This window comes from Copadichromis virginalis, linkage group LG6 (assembly GCF_057382275.1).
Source record: "Copadichromis virginalis isolate Kocher_CV1m ecotype Utaka linkage group LG6, C_Virginalis_male_GT1.1, whole genome shotgun sequence".
Classification (NCBI taxonomy): Eukaryota; Metazoa; Chordata; class Actinopteri; order Cichliformes; family Cichlidae; genus Copadichromis; species Copadichromis virginalis.
In genome coordinates, this window is record NC_140623.1 from 2,550,646 (window position 1) to 2,566,568 (window position 15,923).

Sequence of the window (15,923 nt, forward strand, 5' to 3'; positions counted from 1 at the left end):
TATATTGGTAGGAACACTAGAGGGGTGAAACATCACCTTCTAGTAGATAGAGCAGTCGCACAAAACTTCAAGACCAGACTGACCTCATCCTGGATCGATTTTTTTTTGTTTTTTGCAACTCAACCAGATGCTTTTGGTAGCCATCAACAGTATTTTGGGATAATTCTTCTTGAATTTTGTGGTGAAGATTGTACTGAACTAATCAAAGCAAATAAAGAGTGAAATGACCCTGGGTAAGAGGGTGTAGGTATGGTAATCAGGGGCAGATATGAATATAATGATGAGCTTTGACTGTTCTGCTTTTTAGAATAATTATTCAAAGTGTTTTGTATACGTTTTTGTAGCCAGCTGTAAGATCAATATTTAAAATGTCGATGATCAGCTCTTCAATCTGTTTGGCAGGGAGTGCATGTTTATATGCCATCTTTGTGTCAGTGCAACCAAATATTACAACCCAAAAATAGTTTATAACTTTTCACCATGTTTTTCTGTAATGTTAATTTTTTTTAGATGTGTTAGCTATTATGTGTCATTTGTTGTACCCTTTGTTTGTTTGTTTATTCTAATGTGAATTTCAATTTACAGACTGTGACGATCTAATTAATATAACACCTAAAAACCTATATTTGGTCAAGTCTTACTTAAAATGCGAAAATATGGATATAAAGGAACAACTTGGCTTGCTCAGGAAATTATTTATTTGCAGGAGGGATCTAATTGACCCCTCAGGGATAAACATGGAATGCACACAACTCAGTGCTTCTCCACCAGGAGAAGCTATTATACACTTTTTTGGGGGTGGGGGGTAAATATGTTTTTGGTGTGTCACTCAGATATTGATGGGGACTTCCAGAAGGAGCTGCTGAACCTCGTTCCAGCGCTGCTTGCTCCAGAAAATCTAGTGGAAAAAGAGATTGGAGGAGTCAAAATTACCTGCAGAGATCTGCTGCACTATTTCAAAGTGAGTTTACTCGTCAGTAAGTCATCTATGTAAGACTTGGTTGAAAGCCACAGAAAAAGCTATCCGTTTTGGTTGATTGTATTGTCAAATTTCTAAAAATGTTCCCTACCCTACTGCTGTATTTGCAGGCCTACATGAAGATCTATCAGGGAGAGGAACTCCCTCATCCCAAATCAATGCTCCAGGTTGGTTCAGCTCCTTCAGTTTCACTGTTAGATGGCTCCATCTCCTGGACAGTTTACATTATGATCTGTAATCAGAAGAGTAAGTGTCTCTGAGGTTAAGAAGTGAATGGCGTCTGTTTATTATGAAGATTTTACATCTTCAATCAAGTATCAAGTTGATACATTTGCTTTAAAGGAAAACAACAACACCACACGCCTCAGATCAGGCTGCACTCAATCTCAGTTTAATTAAAAACTTTCTGTATTGATTAATGTGTGATAAAGATTGTTTCTGCACAATGTTTTGTCCTCTGGTTTTTAGGCAACAGCTGAAGCAAATAACCTTGCAGCTGTAGCAGGATCCAAAGACATATACAACAAAAGCATGGAGCAGGTAAACATATGGCATTTTGAGGGACATGGATTTAAGCTGATCTGGAGAGTTTGAGATCCAGACACCTCAGAACTTGGATGTCAGACTAAAGTGATGTAACTCCTGACTCTCAATTCTGATTGATTTGTGAAGAGTACACATATAACCACAAAATATGTGGTTAACATGAGTTTGTGCCAGAAGTTTGATCATTGTCTAAACACTGTTACTTCCTGTTCATTTAATCAGAGATCCAGGTTTTGTTTGATGAATTCAGTAAATTTTTTTGTTGTATTTCCTGTCCTGGTCTCAGATCTGTGGTGGAGACAAACCATACATTTCCCCAGCAGAGTTAGAGCGCCGTCATGTGGAGCTACGGCAGGCTTCCGTGCGGTGCTTCCGCTCTGTCAAGAAGATGGGCGGAGAAGATTTCTGCCGGCGCTACCAGGAGAAGCTGGAGGCAGAACTCGATGAGGCCTATGCCAACTTCAGCAAGCAGAATGATGGAAAGAACATCTTCTACGCTGCACGGACGCCCGCCACACTCTTTGCTGTCATGTTTGTCATGTACATAGTGTCAGTTGTCACCGGCTTTGTGGGCATTAGCTCTGTGGCCACGCTGTGCAACCTGGTGATGGGATTGGCTCTGACAGCACTCTGCATCTGGGCCTATGTTAAATACTCTGGAGAGTTTCGCGAGGTCGGAGGATTCATTGACCAGGTGGCTGAAACCCTCTGGGAACAGGTGAGAGGACAATCTTTGCATTACAAGTGGTGCAAATTTCTTCTAATCTTTATGTCAGTGAATGATTGATTAACTGATTGATTGAGTATATCAGCAGTGTTGGGCAAGTTACTTTGAAAAAGTAATTAATTATAGTTACTAGTTACTTCTTTAAAAAAGTAACTGAGTTAGTAACTGAGTTACAAGATTCTAAAAGTAATTAATTACTTGAAAAGTAACTATTGTGTTACTTTAAAAAATGTTTAACCCTCTGGGGTCCAGGGTATAATTGGCCATTTTTAACTACTTTTGATTTTACCTCCACATTTTACCTTTAAAAACTATTTACTTTGCCTTGTTTGGTATCATTCTTTTCAGCACAACCTCACGTGTCTGAATTTACAGTTATGTTTTCATTTTGACATTCTGTATTAACCCAGTTGATCTAAAATCAGACAAAAAAGTAGAGAAGGTTATATTTTTTACTGTAACAACCTCAAACATGTTTATTGAATCATATTTCATAACTTTAAATGCAAATATAAATGGTCAATTTCAAAATCCTATGCAAGTTTTGCAAACAACAAAGTTATTTGTGTCCATTTACCTTTTACCCTTTTTCAAATAACCATTTCAAACTATTTACATAACAATCAGCTGTTCTGCATTCAACAAGATGCCACACAAATTATTTGTGCCACTCCAAAAATGTCTGTCCACTATAAAGGAGAACATCACAGCCTGATACCTGCAGGTCTGACAGCAGGAGGTATATCACTCCTCCTGTTTTCTACCTGGAGACCGCAGTCGCCTCATTGTTCTGACACACAACACAAAAATATTCAAAACGCTACACGCTAACTGCACAAGACAACACATTAACTACACACTCCAAACACGCTAAACGTCACAAATCTCTCACATCTCAAAACTCGCTCTCTCTCTTTTTCTGCTGTCTTTCTCTCTCTCTCGCCGTCACTCCTAAAACGTCCCCCTCTTCCTAAACAGCCAAATGTCATGTTGCCATATTATTTTTGATTGGTCGTCATGGTGCATTTTTCCACCAACACCAAAGGGCTGTTTCTTGTTTTTTTTTGTTTTTTGGTCATAAGCAGAGAGTGCTCGCTGCGCTGTCCTTAGACAGTAAACGTTACAAAACTGTTGAGGAAAAAACGCCACGTATATATTGTTTATCATGACTCTGGTTTTACGTGGTCTATCAGTACAATTTAAAAACTGGCACCTTGTTGCTTTGTCATCTTGAAGTGGTCGTGTGATTGGCTTACCACGACTACTTTATTCTTCCTCAGTCAAACAGCAGCACTCATGCGATTGTTTTGCCCCCTTAGCTCCAGGTGTTGTGCCAAAAAGTCATCGTCTGCCAGAAAGTGATTGCCGCCTGCGAGAGCGCACGCAGCTGCTTGAAGCTGTAGCGCCCAGATTACTTACAGCTACTTTCGTACAACTGATATAAGATGTGGTAAGCTGAAGACAGCTTCAACCGTCTGCTTGTTGAAAAATAGTAACGCAACCGCACCGTATTTTCTTCTTAGTAACAGTAACGGCGTTGTAACAATAGGAATTATTAGTTAGATAACTTGTTACTGGAAAAAAGTGACGCCCTTAGTAACGCCGTTACTTGTAACCCCGTTATTCCCATCACTGTATATCAGTATTTTTATGTAGGTTCTCATTTAGGTCATGGTATATCAATGTTTTCTCCCCACCTTTTATGCTTCACTCAAAAGTTTTCAAAAGTGAGAGGTGATTGCCATCATCAACTGTCTAAATTTTATTATTTAAAATTCAAGTACCTCTATTTGTCAGGAGTTTAACCTCCTAAGACCCGAACTCTTTCATGGCATGCATTTTTAATTTTTCTTTGCTATTTGGGCTGATTGGGACCTGATGAATGTAAAAACAAAGAATTACCAGATTTTTTTTAACCTAATTTTTGTTTCTAAGAAAAATGAGATCTACATATGACGATATTTGTTTTGAATTTTGATAGAACAGTGGCAGTATACTGTCCTCGTAAGTGAATATCAGGCCCTTGTAGAGAAAAATTAAGTATTTTGGTCTAGACATCCCAAAATGTGATGTCCACATATGTGGATGCCAGGTCCTTGGAGGTTAATTTACTGAATATTTTATTTTTCAATATTTAAGCATAGAACACAAGAACAGTACACAATAAGGTGCAAGGTATACGTAGAACTTCAATGAAGGTTCTGACAGCTTTGACTCCCAGATGAGGTATATTTTGTGTGTGTACGTGTGCTATTAAATAAGTGACTGTTTCTGTAAGGCTTTAAAGGACCTTGAAGAAAAAATGTATGCAAAAGTGAGGTTTTTCTTTGTACTTCGATGTAATGTTTCCTGCTGCAGAAAAGATGTTCTGAGGATGTAGATTTATTTATAGTTATTTAATTATTAACTTTAATTATTAATATTAATAATAGTTCAGTAGCAGCCCCAATAAAGAATAAAATTAATTCTTCTGTAGCTTTGCTGTAGATTTGTCGCAGTCAAAAACAAATGGCTGTGAATGGGAGCAGCAACAGCTTGCTTTTTTTAAACAAGTTGAAGCATTAGTCGCAAGTGTGACTGACACTGGTACATGGTAAACTGGTACATTTACATCGTAAATGGACTGGTTCATATATGGTGCTTTTCTACTGTTCCTAAGCACTCAAAGCATTTTATACAACTTGCCTCATTCACCCATTCGCGGCTATTTATACAGGCGCTTTTTTCTTTTTTCCAAGTAAGTGCTTTCTGTCAAAGAAACATTGACATGGTGCTCCAACCCACCTTCCCCAAATTAGCTTCACTACCATAGTTCTGACATTTTTGGTTTTTCTGTTCTTGCTTTTTTGATTAATCTTTCATATTTGCCCCTTAATGCTTCCAGAGGACTCCACGAAAGGTGAGCCCTTGCTTCATGTATATCTTTCCTTTTTTTTAATAGTTGCAGGACTAGGGAGATATGTTAGATTTTATTTATTTATTTATTTTTAATCACAATCAAAACCACTAAGACTTATCAATGAACTTTTTATTTAGATAATTATTTGAATTTCAGGAGCTTGGCCACATCTCATACACTCCCCTTCCTGTTCTCTGTCTATAATTGACCCCCTGCACTACGAATTGGTTGTGTTCTCATTTTTGTCAAAACACCCATTGACACCTATTGTGTGTTTTTGATGTGAAGGAGGTAGGGAGGCATAACATTTAGGACATAACAGTTTACTAGCATTGAGCATCAATTAAAATGTTAACAATTAGATTGAACAACTAGTAAGTCTGGTACTGACCAGTGACAATAATAACTAATGTCTTGATGCATGCTCAATCATCCAGAAAAGGAAATCTCTAAAGGTTCATTCTGTTATTCTGGACATGTCATTTTCAGCATGAGAAATGTTTTGTCACTCAGCCAAGTGACTTCTTCAGTCTCACCTACCTGCAGGTTTCCCCAACATTTGTATAATCACTGAAATTAGCACCAGTGACAAACAATGGGCTGTCAAGACCAGTTTTAATGATCGTTAATATGCAAATTGTCATAACTATTGATCAATAACCATTGATCAATGGCCATCAGCACCATGGCAAAGATGGTGATCTTTCTCCACCTTACAATTCCGTGATTGCAGCCATTCCTTAACTCTCTGTAAATTGTACTCATGGCCAGATACACAGAATCAACTTCTTGGAATCAACTTCTAGTGAATAATAGTTGTTTAGCCTTGTCCATCATTCCTCGAACCTGTCTATTACCGTCATTTCATGTCCTGCTGAAAAATAGTTGCAGTTCCATCTTTAGCTGCTCCTCCATTACCATTTTACTGCACAGCTGCCAAAGGAATGCTGGGTTGTTCTGTAGTCCTCCTTCATAGAATGCAGGTATCTAAAACTCTTAGGATGACCGCAGGCTAACAGATATCTGCTGAGGGAGTTCACATCTGCACTCGGGGGAGTGTAAAGACAGAGCACTACCACGTGACTGATGTATGTGTCTTGGAGAAAATCCTCACAGTTACACCTACCTCCTGTTTAAAAGGCCGTCGGCTTCAACACACTGCATCAGGAAATAGGTCTCCAAAAGTGGAGCGTGCCCTGAGAGACTGTTTGAATCCACTGACTGGGATATGCTGCTGGATCCACATGATGAGGACAGTGAAGGGATTGCAGGCTGTCAGTGTGGACGCGGTCTCACCTGTCAAGACAGTACGCTGTTATCCTAACAACACCTCCTGAATAACACAGGAGGTCAAGGCTATCCTCAACAGGAAGAAGGTGGCCTACAGAATAAAGGATAGGACACAAGACGAGGGGTGGTACAATAGAGGAGACATTGGAGGAGCCAAGTAACTCTTGGTAACCTTCTTCAATCGGTATGACCAACAACCAACTGTCCCACCTCACTACAGTGCCCTCCCCCAACTCCTTTCTCCACATGACATTGCTGCACACTCCACACCCTGCTCATCGCAGTCTCTCTCCCTCACTGGCACCCTCACCTGACACAGAGGACATACCTCTCCTCCTCCCCTCCCCACAGTCCTCTCCCTGCATAACTGCAGACCAAGTGAGGAGAGAACTGGCTTTGACCCAGGAAGTCCCCCTGCCTTTGGGCCTGCTGTGTCCATGGCTGCTGCACAGTCAGGATACTTTTCCTGGACTTCTCTAGTGCTTTCAATATCATCCAGCCAATTATGTTCCAGGAAAAACTTGAACGGATTGAAGTGGACCCCTGCCTGGTGACCTGGATAAGCAGCTACCTCACTGAGACACCACAGTATGTCAAGCTGAAGGACTGAGCAGCACTGGTGCACCGTAGGGCACAGTGCTGGCCCCTCTTCCCTTCACCCTATGCACTTTAGACTTAACAACTCAGAGATGTGTCATGCATGTCTCTGCACTCCTTAAACATCTGCAGGAAACTCCTGTGGATGTTCTACCAGTTAGTGGTTGCCAGCTTGATCTTTTACGTGGTGGCGTGCTGGAGGGGTGGTACATCCAAAAAGGATTCCTCCAGGCTGGCGAAGGTAGGCTGGCTCTGTGGTTGGCATGAAGCTAGACTGACTCTCTGGTAACAGTGGCAGAGAAAAGTACTCTGGAAATTTCCTCTGCTAACTGTCATCAAACCACAGAGAAACCGGATCAGCGACGGGCTGCTCCTCCCCAGCAGCAGAACCAGCAGGGCTAAAAATTCTTTGTTCCCTGAGCCATCAAACTGTACAATTCAGGGAGAGGGGGAGGAGTAGCAGCAGGAGGGAAGGGCACGGGACGATGTTGATCCAGTGAAATAAACTAAACTTATTACCTCCAATGCTAGAAATCACAGCATGCTTCACTAGAGCTCAGTGTTCCAGTTCTCTCATCATCTGGAATTTCTTCCGATCTCCTCTCCTGACATTCCGTGGCATTTATGCCAGTATATCCGTCACGCTGACCACCAATTATATATTTGCAACAGTCTTTAACCTTTGTAACGTACAGTCATCACTTCTTGGTGATGCCTTCCTTGGGGATTTGCCCAAAACTCGAGCCATAATATGCATCATATAATTCCTTTTTTAATAATGTATAAAAATCCTTGTAGATAGATGCTGACTATAGCTCCATTTGGTGGCACACCTGTCAAACTACTACACACCCAACATAAAGCTTTACCTATATTACTCCAAGATAACTTGGAAAACAGCTGTTATGGAGCAAGAGGCTAACACCATTCTTTGTACCAGGTTCTAAAAATGCTCTTTAATGCTGTGCAGCATTTTAACAGTCCATAACACTTTTAAAATATTCACCTTTAGACCCAGCCTCAAGTGATCCTGCTATATTGAGACAGCAGCTACCTCCTCTCCAAACAAGTCCAGTTAGCCTAATAAAATTTAACAAAAGTAAACGGTTTTGATTGCGCATACAGTACAGGAGTAATAATTAGTAGCTTTGATTTCATTACGTTATGTGTTGAGTGAAACTGAAATGGGCTTATTCATCAAATACTGATTTTTGAGGGGTGAGGGTTCAAAAGAAGAAAAAATTAAAACAACCCAGGACATCATTTTCACACCATAGAAACAATATAACAGTATAAAGCAGCTATTGTGGCATACCAGGTTGCCTAGCAACATGATTATTTGCACACATTTTGACATCAAGGCTGCTGTAAAATGAGCCCGAGCTGGCTGTATGTGATTGGTAAATAAATATTAAACTGTAATGGGATAAAAGATGAATAATTACTGCAGCGTTGAGGATGGGATTTTGAGCTCGAGCAGAGTTGGTCAAAGTGGAGATTGTGTTACCCAATGCATAGAGAACTTCAAGTCTGATGTGACCTCTTCCTTCTCCTTTTCCTCCAGATCTTCTCCAAAGTCTTTGAGGTGGCCCGAAGTCGAGTCCTGTTTGGAAGCTTTATCCCAACACCACGGCCCCGGCTCACCTCCAACAACAACATCAAGAAGAAAAATTAGCAGCACACCATGTTTTCCCTGTCATGTTGGGTTTTTTTTCCTCTCCCCCTCTCTCTTCCCTTTTCCTGTCACATCCACCTTCTGCCCTGTTTTAAAATGATTTGAAATGTATAAATAGATTGGTTTTTTGGATATAGATGATGGTTCCTCGCCATGCTGGCTGTGGGTTTAAGGGCACGCTGTAGTTCTGAACAAAGTGGTATGATGTATTTTATTCTCAACGAGGGTTATGATTCTTAGTGTGGGTGGCCATTCTTACACCATTATACCAGGTGTGGTTACCTGTCAAATAATGACTGCACATTATTAATCCCCGTTTATCTGAATGTATGTATGAAGAGCATGTCACCAGACCCTCCTCACTTCTCTCTTTGCGGTACTTCCTCTTGTCTTCATCAGGTTTCTGTGTCGCTGGGCGGCAATACAAATAGTTGTCACAACCAAAGTTTACAGTGTTACTCGTAGAAACTCTCTTAGTGTTTCTTGTGACTCTGCTGAACATATATCAGCCATAAAAACTTTCAATCCACATTATGTAGGGTGTATACAATAAAATAACCCTGTGACATGAACAAACATGATTTCAGGTCAGGGCTCCAACCAGTTCTCTTCATTATTAAGTGATTTTTAAAGTCTTACTTCAATTGAACCTTTTCTGAAAAAGATGGAAATGACAGTTATGCAGCAATTTGTTTGTTTTTTTGTTTTTGTTATTTTCTGAGGTTAAGAAAGGATTTTAATTTTATTATCAAGCTAGTTCAGATAGTAATCTATAGTTACCTTAATTAGTTTGTCTGGATCTGGGAAAGAGCTGAAAGTAAAGGAAGCAAAGTTTTGATAAAACCAGCTCAGCACTTAAGTATTCACCTTAGTAGAATGATCTGCAGGTGTATTGTACTGATTGACAAAAGACAGTGTCTGTCAGTTCTTTTTTTTTTTTTTTTACTGTTTTAAGTGGATTATGACTTGACGTGTTTACCTCCAGATACTCTTTATTTTTAATACTCGGCTTTGTCAGAGTCCTGCTTGCTTTCCAACAGCAAGATATGAGGTATCAGACTCATGTATGTTTGCAGTGCAGACTAGCATAGAGTGACCAAAATATTTGTTCAACAGATCTGAGACATTTCCAGCTCTCTACTTGACCTACCAAGAAAGATGTCTTACTAAATGTTCAGCTATTAAGTTTATCTATGTCTGGATCTCCAGCTTCTATACATTTTCTGCTACTTGGTCCTCTTAACCTGACTGCCAGTATTTGAGTAAAACTTTCATTTTTATTCTCCAGTGTAGCTCAGGTTAGCAATGTAGAGTATTTTTATTATTTAGCTTTGGGGGGGTTTATTATTAAACTTAAGCTCTCTTCCCTTCATCATTCCTCGTTGTCCTCTTTATCTTGGCAGATCTGATGGACTGAGTCAGCTCCTCTTGTTTCTAAACCACCCAAGACCACATAGTAAAACACCAAAAAATTGAATTGTTTGCCATTCGATCTGTTGCATCGCATATATGTAACACAACACTTTGTGGGTCCAGATTGGTGGGTCCAGTGTTTCTATTTTCAAAGCCAAAATCTGTAAATTGAATGGCAGGTTCATTCCAAGTGTTGGCATTGATCTCAGGGTCAGAGGTCATAAAACTTTGCTTTACTGATCAGTTTTCTTTTGTAACCATTCCATCCACAACGTCACCACTGTGTGCTCTTTGTTTTTTTTACAGTGTACTTCTTTTTACTGCCACACACACACACAGGCTATGTGTATGAAATATAAACCTTTATAAACATAAATTTTCTAGACTTTTTTAGCTGGCAGAACGTTTGGGTGGTAAACCTCATTTCAAATCACTAGATGTAAAGGAATGCTACGTATATATATGTATATATATGTGTGTGTGTGTATATGTATATATATGTGTGTGTGTGTGTGTGTATGTGTGTGTGTGTGTAAATTTATCTTACATGAGCACTGCAATTTCACCCCTTGCTGGCAAAGAATGTTTATAATCTGTTGTTTTTCCCCATTATGTTGTATTTAAAGTTATTTAAGTTAACTTATTTTTCAATACACTATTAAATCAGACTTCTTCAACACACAATACCGGTGGTGTTCTGTCTTTACATTTTTTTTCCTTTAATGAAGAGGTAACACTGAAAATGCTAATGGTATTCTAGGTTGGCACAACCAATGCCAACATGGAAAAGCTGGACTGATATCTGAATGCTGTTGTAACTCAAACTAAATGCACAATAAAATACCATTTTCATCAAATTACCTAAACCATAGACTACTTTTGTCTAAAGTAGAGAAGAAAATATAAAAACCATAGAGTACTTCCATGTCCAGATTCTGCATTATTTGTAACATAATCACTTAACATATTTGTTAGATGATAAAACGTCTGCTGTCGTTTATTAGCTTAATGTCCATGCTGACTTTAGCAACCAGAAGATTATATGTATGTTTCTATACTTACATTTTGTTTTATGAAGGAAATTTCATTTGAGTTTAAGAGAATGTGAATTGTTTTTTCAGTATTAACATTACAAAGTCATATGTTTAGCAAATGTCTCAGACATTTCCCCTTGTGTAAATTTTACACAGATTTTTTTTTTTTTTTGCACATACGCACGACCGCTCAAAAGTTTGGGATGTACTGGAAATTTCTTTCGTTTGTGTATTAATCACATCATTTTAGTAATAGTAGTAACACTTTCTGTACTCAGTATAGAAAGCTCACTCTTGACATCAGTTGTACTCCTGTGGAATGTGATCACAAGTGGGGCCCAAGTTTTATTGCACCTTCGCAAGCAGACTCATTTTCCTATTGAGGGCTCTGGACATCTTATTGCAGAGGAGATGACGGTTGGTCGGAACTGTTCCTAGACTGAAGAGATAAGGATCTGCTAATAATTGATCTGCTGTGGAATGTTCTTTGTTTGGGAGGTATAAAAGGGTTCAGGGTGATGTCTTTCCCTCAGAAAAACGGGTTAGGAGTGTCACTCCTAACCCCTGCAGTTTTTCTTTTCTTTTTTAATATCATGGCTCAAGAGTTGGCAGTTCGTCTTGTAATCGGAAGGTTGCCGGTTCAAGCCCTGGCTCCGACAGTCTCGGTCGTTGTGTCCTTGGGCAAGACACTTCACCTGTTGCCTACTGCTGGTGATCAGAGGGCCCGGTGGCGGCAGTGTCTGGCAGCCTCGCCTCTGTCAGTGTGCCCCAGGGTGGCTGTGGCTACAATGTAGCTGCCATCACCAGTGTGTGAATGGGTGGATGACTGAATGTAGTGTAAAGCGCTTTGGGGTCCCTAGGGACTAAGTAAAGTGCTATACAAATATAGGCCATTTACCTCACTTCAAAAGGCACGCTCGCCTGTTGGGTGCATTTTCATTCAAGATTCAAGACCAACGGGAAGAGCCTCGGCTCCTTATTATTGCAACAAGTGGGTGCAGGGTCCTAGAAACTCAATGAGTTTGAGTATTCTAGTGTGAGAAATTGCGCCCTGTTGCGGTAGTAAGTGCAGGATCTTAGGAGCTCAACAAGTTAGGCGTTCTAGTGTATGTTTTTTTAGCACTTTTGCACCAGTGAAAAAAGGCAGAAAGGCTGAGCGGAGGACGCTCCATTACATTATGGGAAAGTGGCCCAGTAAAATGGCCAGTGGGGCTGTGGGAGGCATTCCTCTAGGTGGTCTGGGTGAAAACTCCATTTTTGATTCCATGGTAAAAAAGTTTGGACTTGATAGTATCAGATATGTTGAGAAATGGCAAAAAAAAAAAAGAATGGTTTTGCTGCTTAGTGTGAACCAGTTGAGAAAGGTGGAAGAGCAACTGGGGGGAGAAGAACAACAAATGTTAAAAAAGAAAAACGTTAAATCGACTGATGTGCGTCGGATCAATGATTTCAATTCAATTTTATTTATATAGCGCCAAGTCACAACAACAGTCGTCTCAAGGCACTTTATATTGCACAGTAGATCATACAATAATAGATACAGAGAAAAACCCAACAATCATATGACCCCCTATGAGCAAGCACTTTGGTGACAGTGGGAAGGAAAAACTCCCTTTTAACAGGAAGAAATCTCCAGCAGAACCAGGCTCAGGGAGGGGCGGGGCCATCTGCTGCAACCAGTTGTGGTGAGAGAAGGAAGACAGGATAAAGACATGGTGTGGAAGAGAGACAGAGATTACTAACAGGTATGATTTAATGCAGAGAGGTCTATTAACACATAGTGAGTGAGAAAGGTGAAAATCAAGTGCATCATGGGAATCCCCCGGCAGCCTAAGTCTATTGCAGCACAACTAAGGGAGGATTCAGGGTCACCTTGATACTCAGCTTTGCCGTTGCTCTGCGGATAGCCAGGTGATGAGGTATGGTGTCGAAATTCCCATTTCCGGCTGAAGTTGGCAAACTCTGTCGAGCTGTACTGGGGCCCGTTGTCAGAAAAAACAATATTTGGGATTCCCTGACGTGCGAAATGAGCCTTTAGTTTCCTAATCACAGTATTCGACTTGGTATCAGGTAGATAATCTATCTCCCAAAAGTTGGAGTAATAATCAACAGTTATTAGGTAGTCCCTACCCTCAAAGTTGAATAAATCTGTCCCAACTTTGGTCCATGGTCTAGTGGTCAGCTCGTGTGGTTTTAGTGTCTCTTTCTGTTGTTTTGCATCCACAGACCGACATATGTCACATGTAGCGATGTACATTCTCAATTACCATCATAACCCGGCTACCCCTTCGGCGCCAGCTCAAGGCTGGAGCCGAACAACAACTCCCTGATAACGACTGTGTTGAGTCTGTTCCTTCCCATTCCCTACAAGGCCACCTGGGTTGGCTGAAAGACTGTTTACTTAGCCTGGCAGGGCGAAGGACACTGTCTCAGCTGAACTATGGACACGCACACACATACATATACTGATACTGATACGCACTCACTGACGCATCACCCTCCCTACCCCGGATCCAACACCACCTCCAACGCTTACCTCCCCCATGATGTGGACATCGGGTCAGCTGAAGGCGCAGTCGAAAGATTGTAGCGGTCCCAGATCAGATGTACACACTGGAACTCTTTCCCATGTTGCTTGTCTGTGTTTATTGTGTTATGGTGTGTTGATACCTGTGCATTCCTGTATTATCCTTTTGTGTTGCACATTTCAATGTTTTTTTTCCTCGCTACCTGGCCTGACCTGTCTCCCCAATGTGATGTTTGTATTGTATGTACGGTCGGCAAGGTCTGTCATCTCGGTTGTGGACCGAGATGACAGACCTGCAACTGACAAATAAAGGCTATCTCATCTCATCTCATCATCATGATATCTCTTTATCCAGTCTTTTTCTCTCTTTTTGTTTTACTGCATGCAGTTCTTCTACAGCCTGTCCCGCTATTGTTTTGTTGTATTCTCTTGAAATCTCCATTGCTCTACAAATATCTAGACATCTGTCTAATGTGAGGTTCTCTTCTCTGAGCAACCTTTCCCTCCAACTGGAGCTGTTCGTGCCACAGATGATCATGTCTCTGATCAGTGAGTCTTTTAATTGTCCAAAGTTGCAGTTGCATTCTCAGGTCCGTAACATATTTATCAATATTTTCTCCAGGAGCCTTATTGCGTGCAAAAAATCTGTATCTCTCGACAGTCTCATTAACTTTGGGATTACAGTATTCATCTATTTTTCTCATCAGCTCACTTACTGTTACTCTTGACTCAGCTCCGATCAGCGTTCCACAGAGCTCCCTGCCCCGTTCCCCAATCAGATAGTAAAACAGCTTCACTCTCGCCTTTTCCTCAGCATCCGGCAAAGCTAGTTTCGTGTAGAGTGTAAACCCTTCTTTCCATGTGTTCCACGCTTTAGACAGGTTCACTGAATCCATACTCCACTGTGCGGGTGGCTTCAATCCATCCATCGTAGACGCCGCTGCGCTCTTCTTGTCAGCGTCTCACCTGCTGTCCTGAGCCGTTAGCACCTAGCCTAGCTGGACGCGTCGATACCGTCCAGCTAGGCTTGAAATTTACGTCCCATTTTCCCCTTTATTCTTTTTTCTCTGTATTGTCAATTCTGTCTAAGAAGAAATCTGAGGCTGCTGTTCTGAGAATGAGCTACCAAAGCTTTTTCTGAATAAGTCAATAAAGATCCATTTATGGAAAGCTGTGATGAAGGTAGCTTTGTCTTTAATTATATTCAACAATATAACATATTTGACCACTTTTAATTTATTTTTCTAACTTTAATACACTAAAGTTAAGGCTATATACCTAATTTCTAGTAAGTGGCCCAGCCCCTCCTAAATCTTTATGCATATGACCCTCAGTGAAAAAAGTTTGGACACCCCTGCGCTACGCATTTGGTGTGGTGCATGACTTTGGTGTCCTGTGGAGACATAGGAAGTTTCTGAAATCTGCTAAGGCAGCTGCCTCAGGGGGGCCGTCCTTTTAACTTGTGTTAGCTTCATTGCCCACACCTGACCTCACTGACCTTTCTGCTGTTTCTTTTGCCTCTCAGGCAGAGAAAGATCTCTGGCATAAATCTGGCTGCACACTGACGCAATCTGTCTGGTGTTTTTCTGACGGCCGCCCATGCCTGCCTAAGCATTTTTTCCCTTGGTTTCTTGTGGAAATAAAGAAAATATTTTACTGCTACTCATACTTATCATTATTACCATTGCATTAATCAAATTAATCATCTTTTCATTAAAACATTTATTGAAGCTGTTGGCATTACATTAACCTTTTTAATACAGGTGCAGCTATAACCATTTTATACACATTGCATTTTGTGCTTATTAAAGAGTTGAAGCTCAGTCAATTAATTGGAGGTTGTAAGCCTCGTTCGGCGCGATGTCTGGGCGATCTATTGTGTAAGTGACTTGGAGCTATAGAAGGTTAAAACTGCATACACGCCTACAAAACATATATAATACATATAATCTAGAAACAGGCTTGAGTGAAGGCCTGGATGTATTCAGTTTCTTGTTGCATTTGAGTTTGCTTAGTAACAGGTGACAGAAGATGGGCCAAAGAGGAGGACAAGTCCCTGGGGATCTTCAGGGCCTGAATTCATCGCCATATTTGGAAAAAGATGCCAGAGAGGGGAACTTTGGTGTCGCATTTATCTCTTAAAATTGATCATTGTCTGTAAAAGTTGCAAATGATGTTCTTAAGATACAAATTATGTTCTTGTACAATGCGACAAGGGGCGTTACCCAACCCTGAC

The 15,923-nt window shown here is 40.6% G+C and overlaps 1 protein-coding gene across 2 annotated transcripts in view; it reads left to right on the forward strand.

Moving 5' to 3' along the window:
- Positions 1-10,810, forward strand: part of LOC146706914 (atlastin-2) — a 40,101-nt gene extending 29,291 nt beyond the window's left edge. Inside the window, exons 9-14 of one of the 2 annotated variants that reach the window (XM_085458213.1) lie at positions 834-961; positions 1,090-1,146; positions 1,448-1,519; positions 1,812-2,243; positions 5,137-5,151; positions 8,603-10,810. In XM_085458213.1, the coding sequence (XP_085314339.1) occupies positions 834-961; positions 1,090-1,146; positions 1,448-1,519; positions 1,812-2,243; positions 5,137-5,151; positions 8,603-8,713 (815 nt within the window). In that variant the 3' untranslated portion in view covers positions 8,714-10,810. The remainder of the gene's footprint in view (positions 1-833; positions 962-1,089; positions 1,147-1,447; positions 1,520-1,811; positions 2,244-5,136; positions 5,152-8,602) is intronic. The other variant, XM_085458214.1, reaches the window with a different exon arrangement.
- The last annotated feature ends 5,113 nt before the right edge of the window (positions 10,811-15,923 follow it).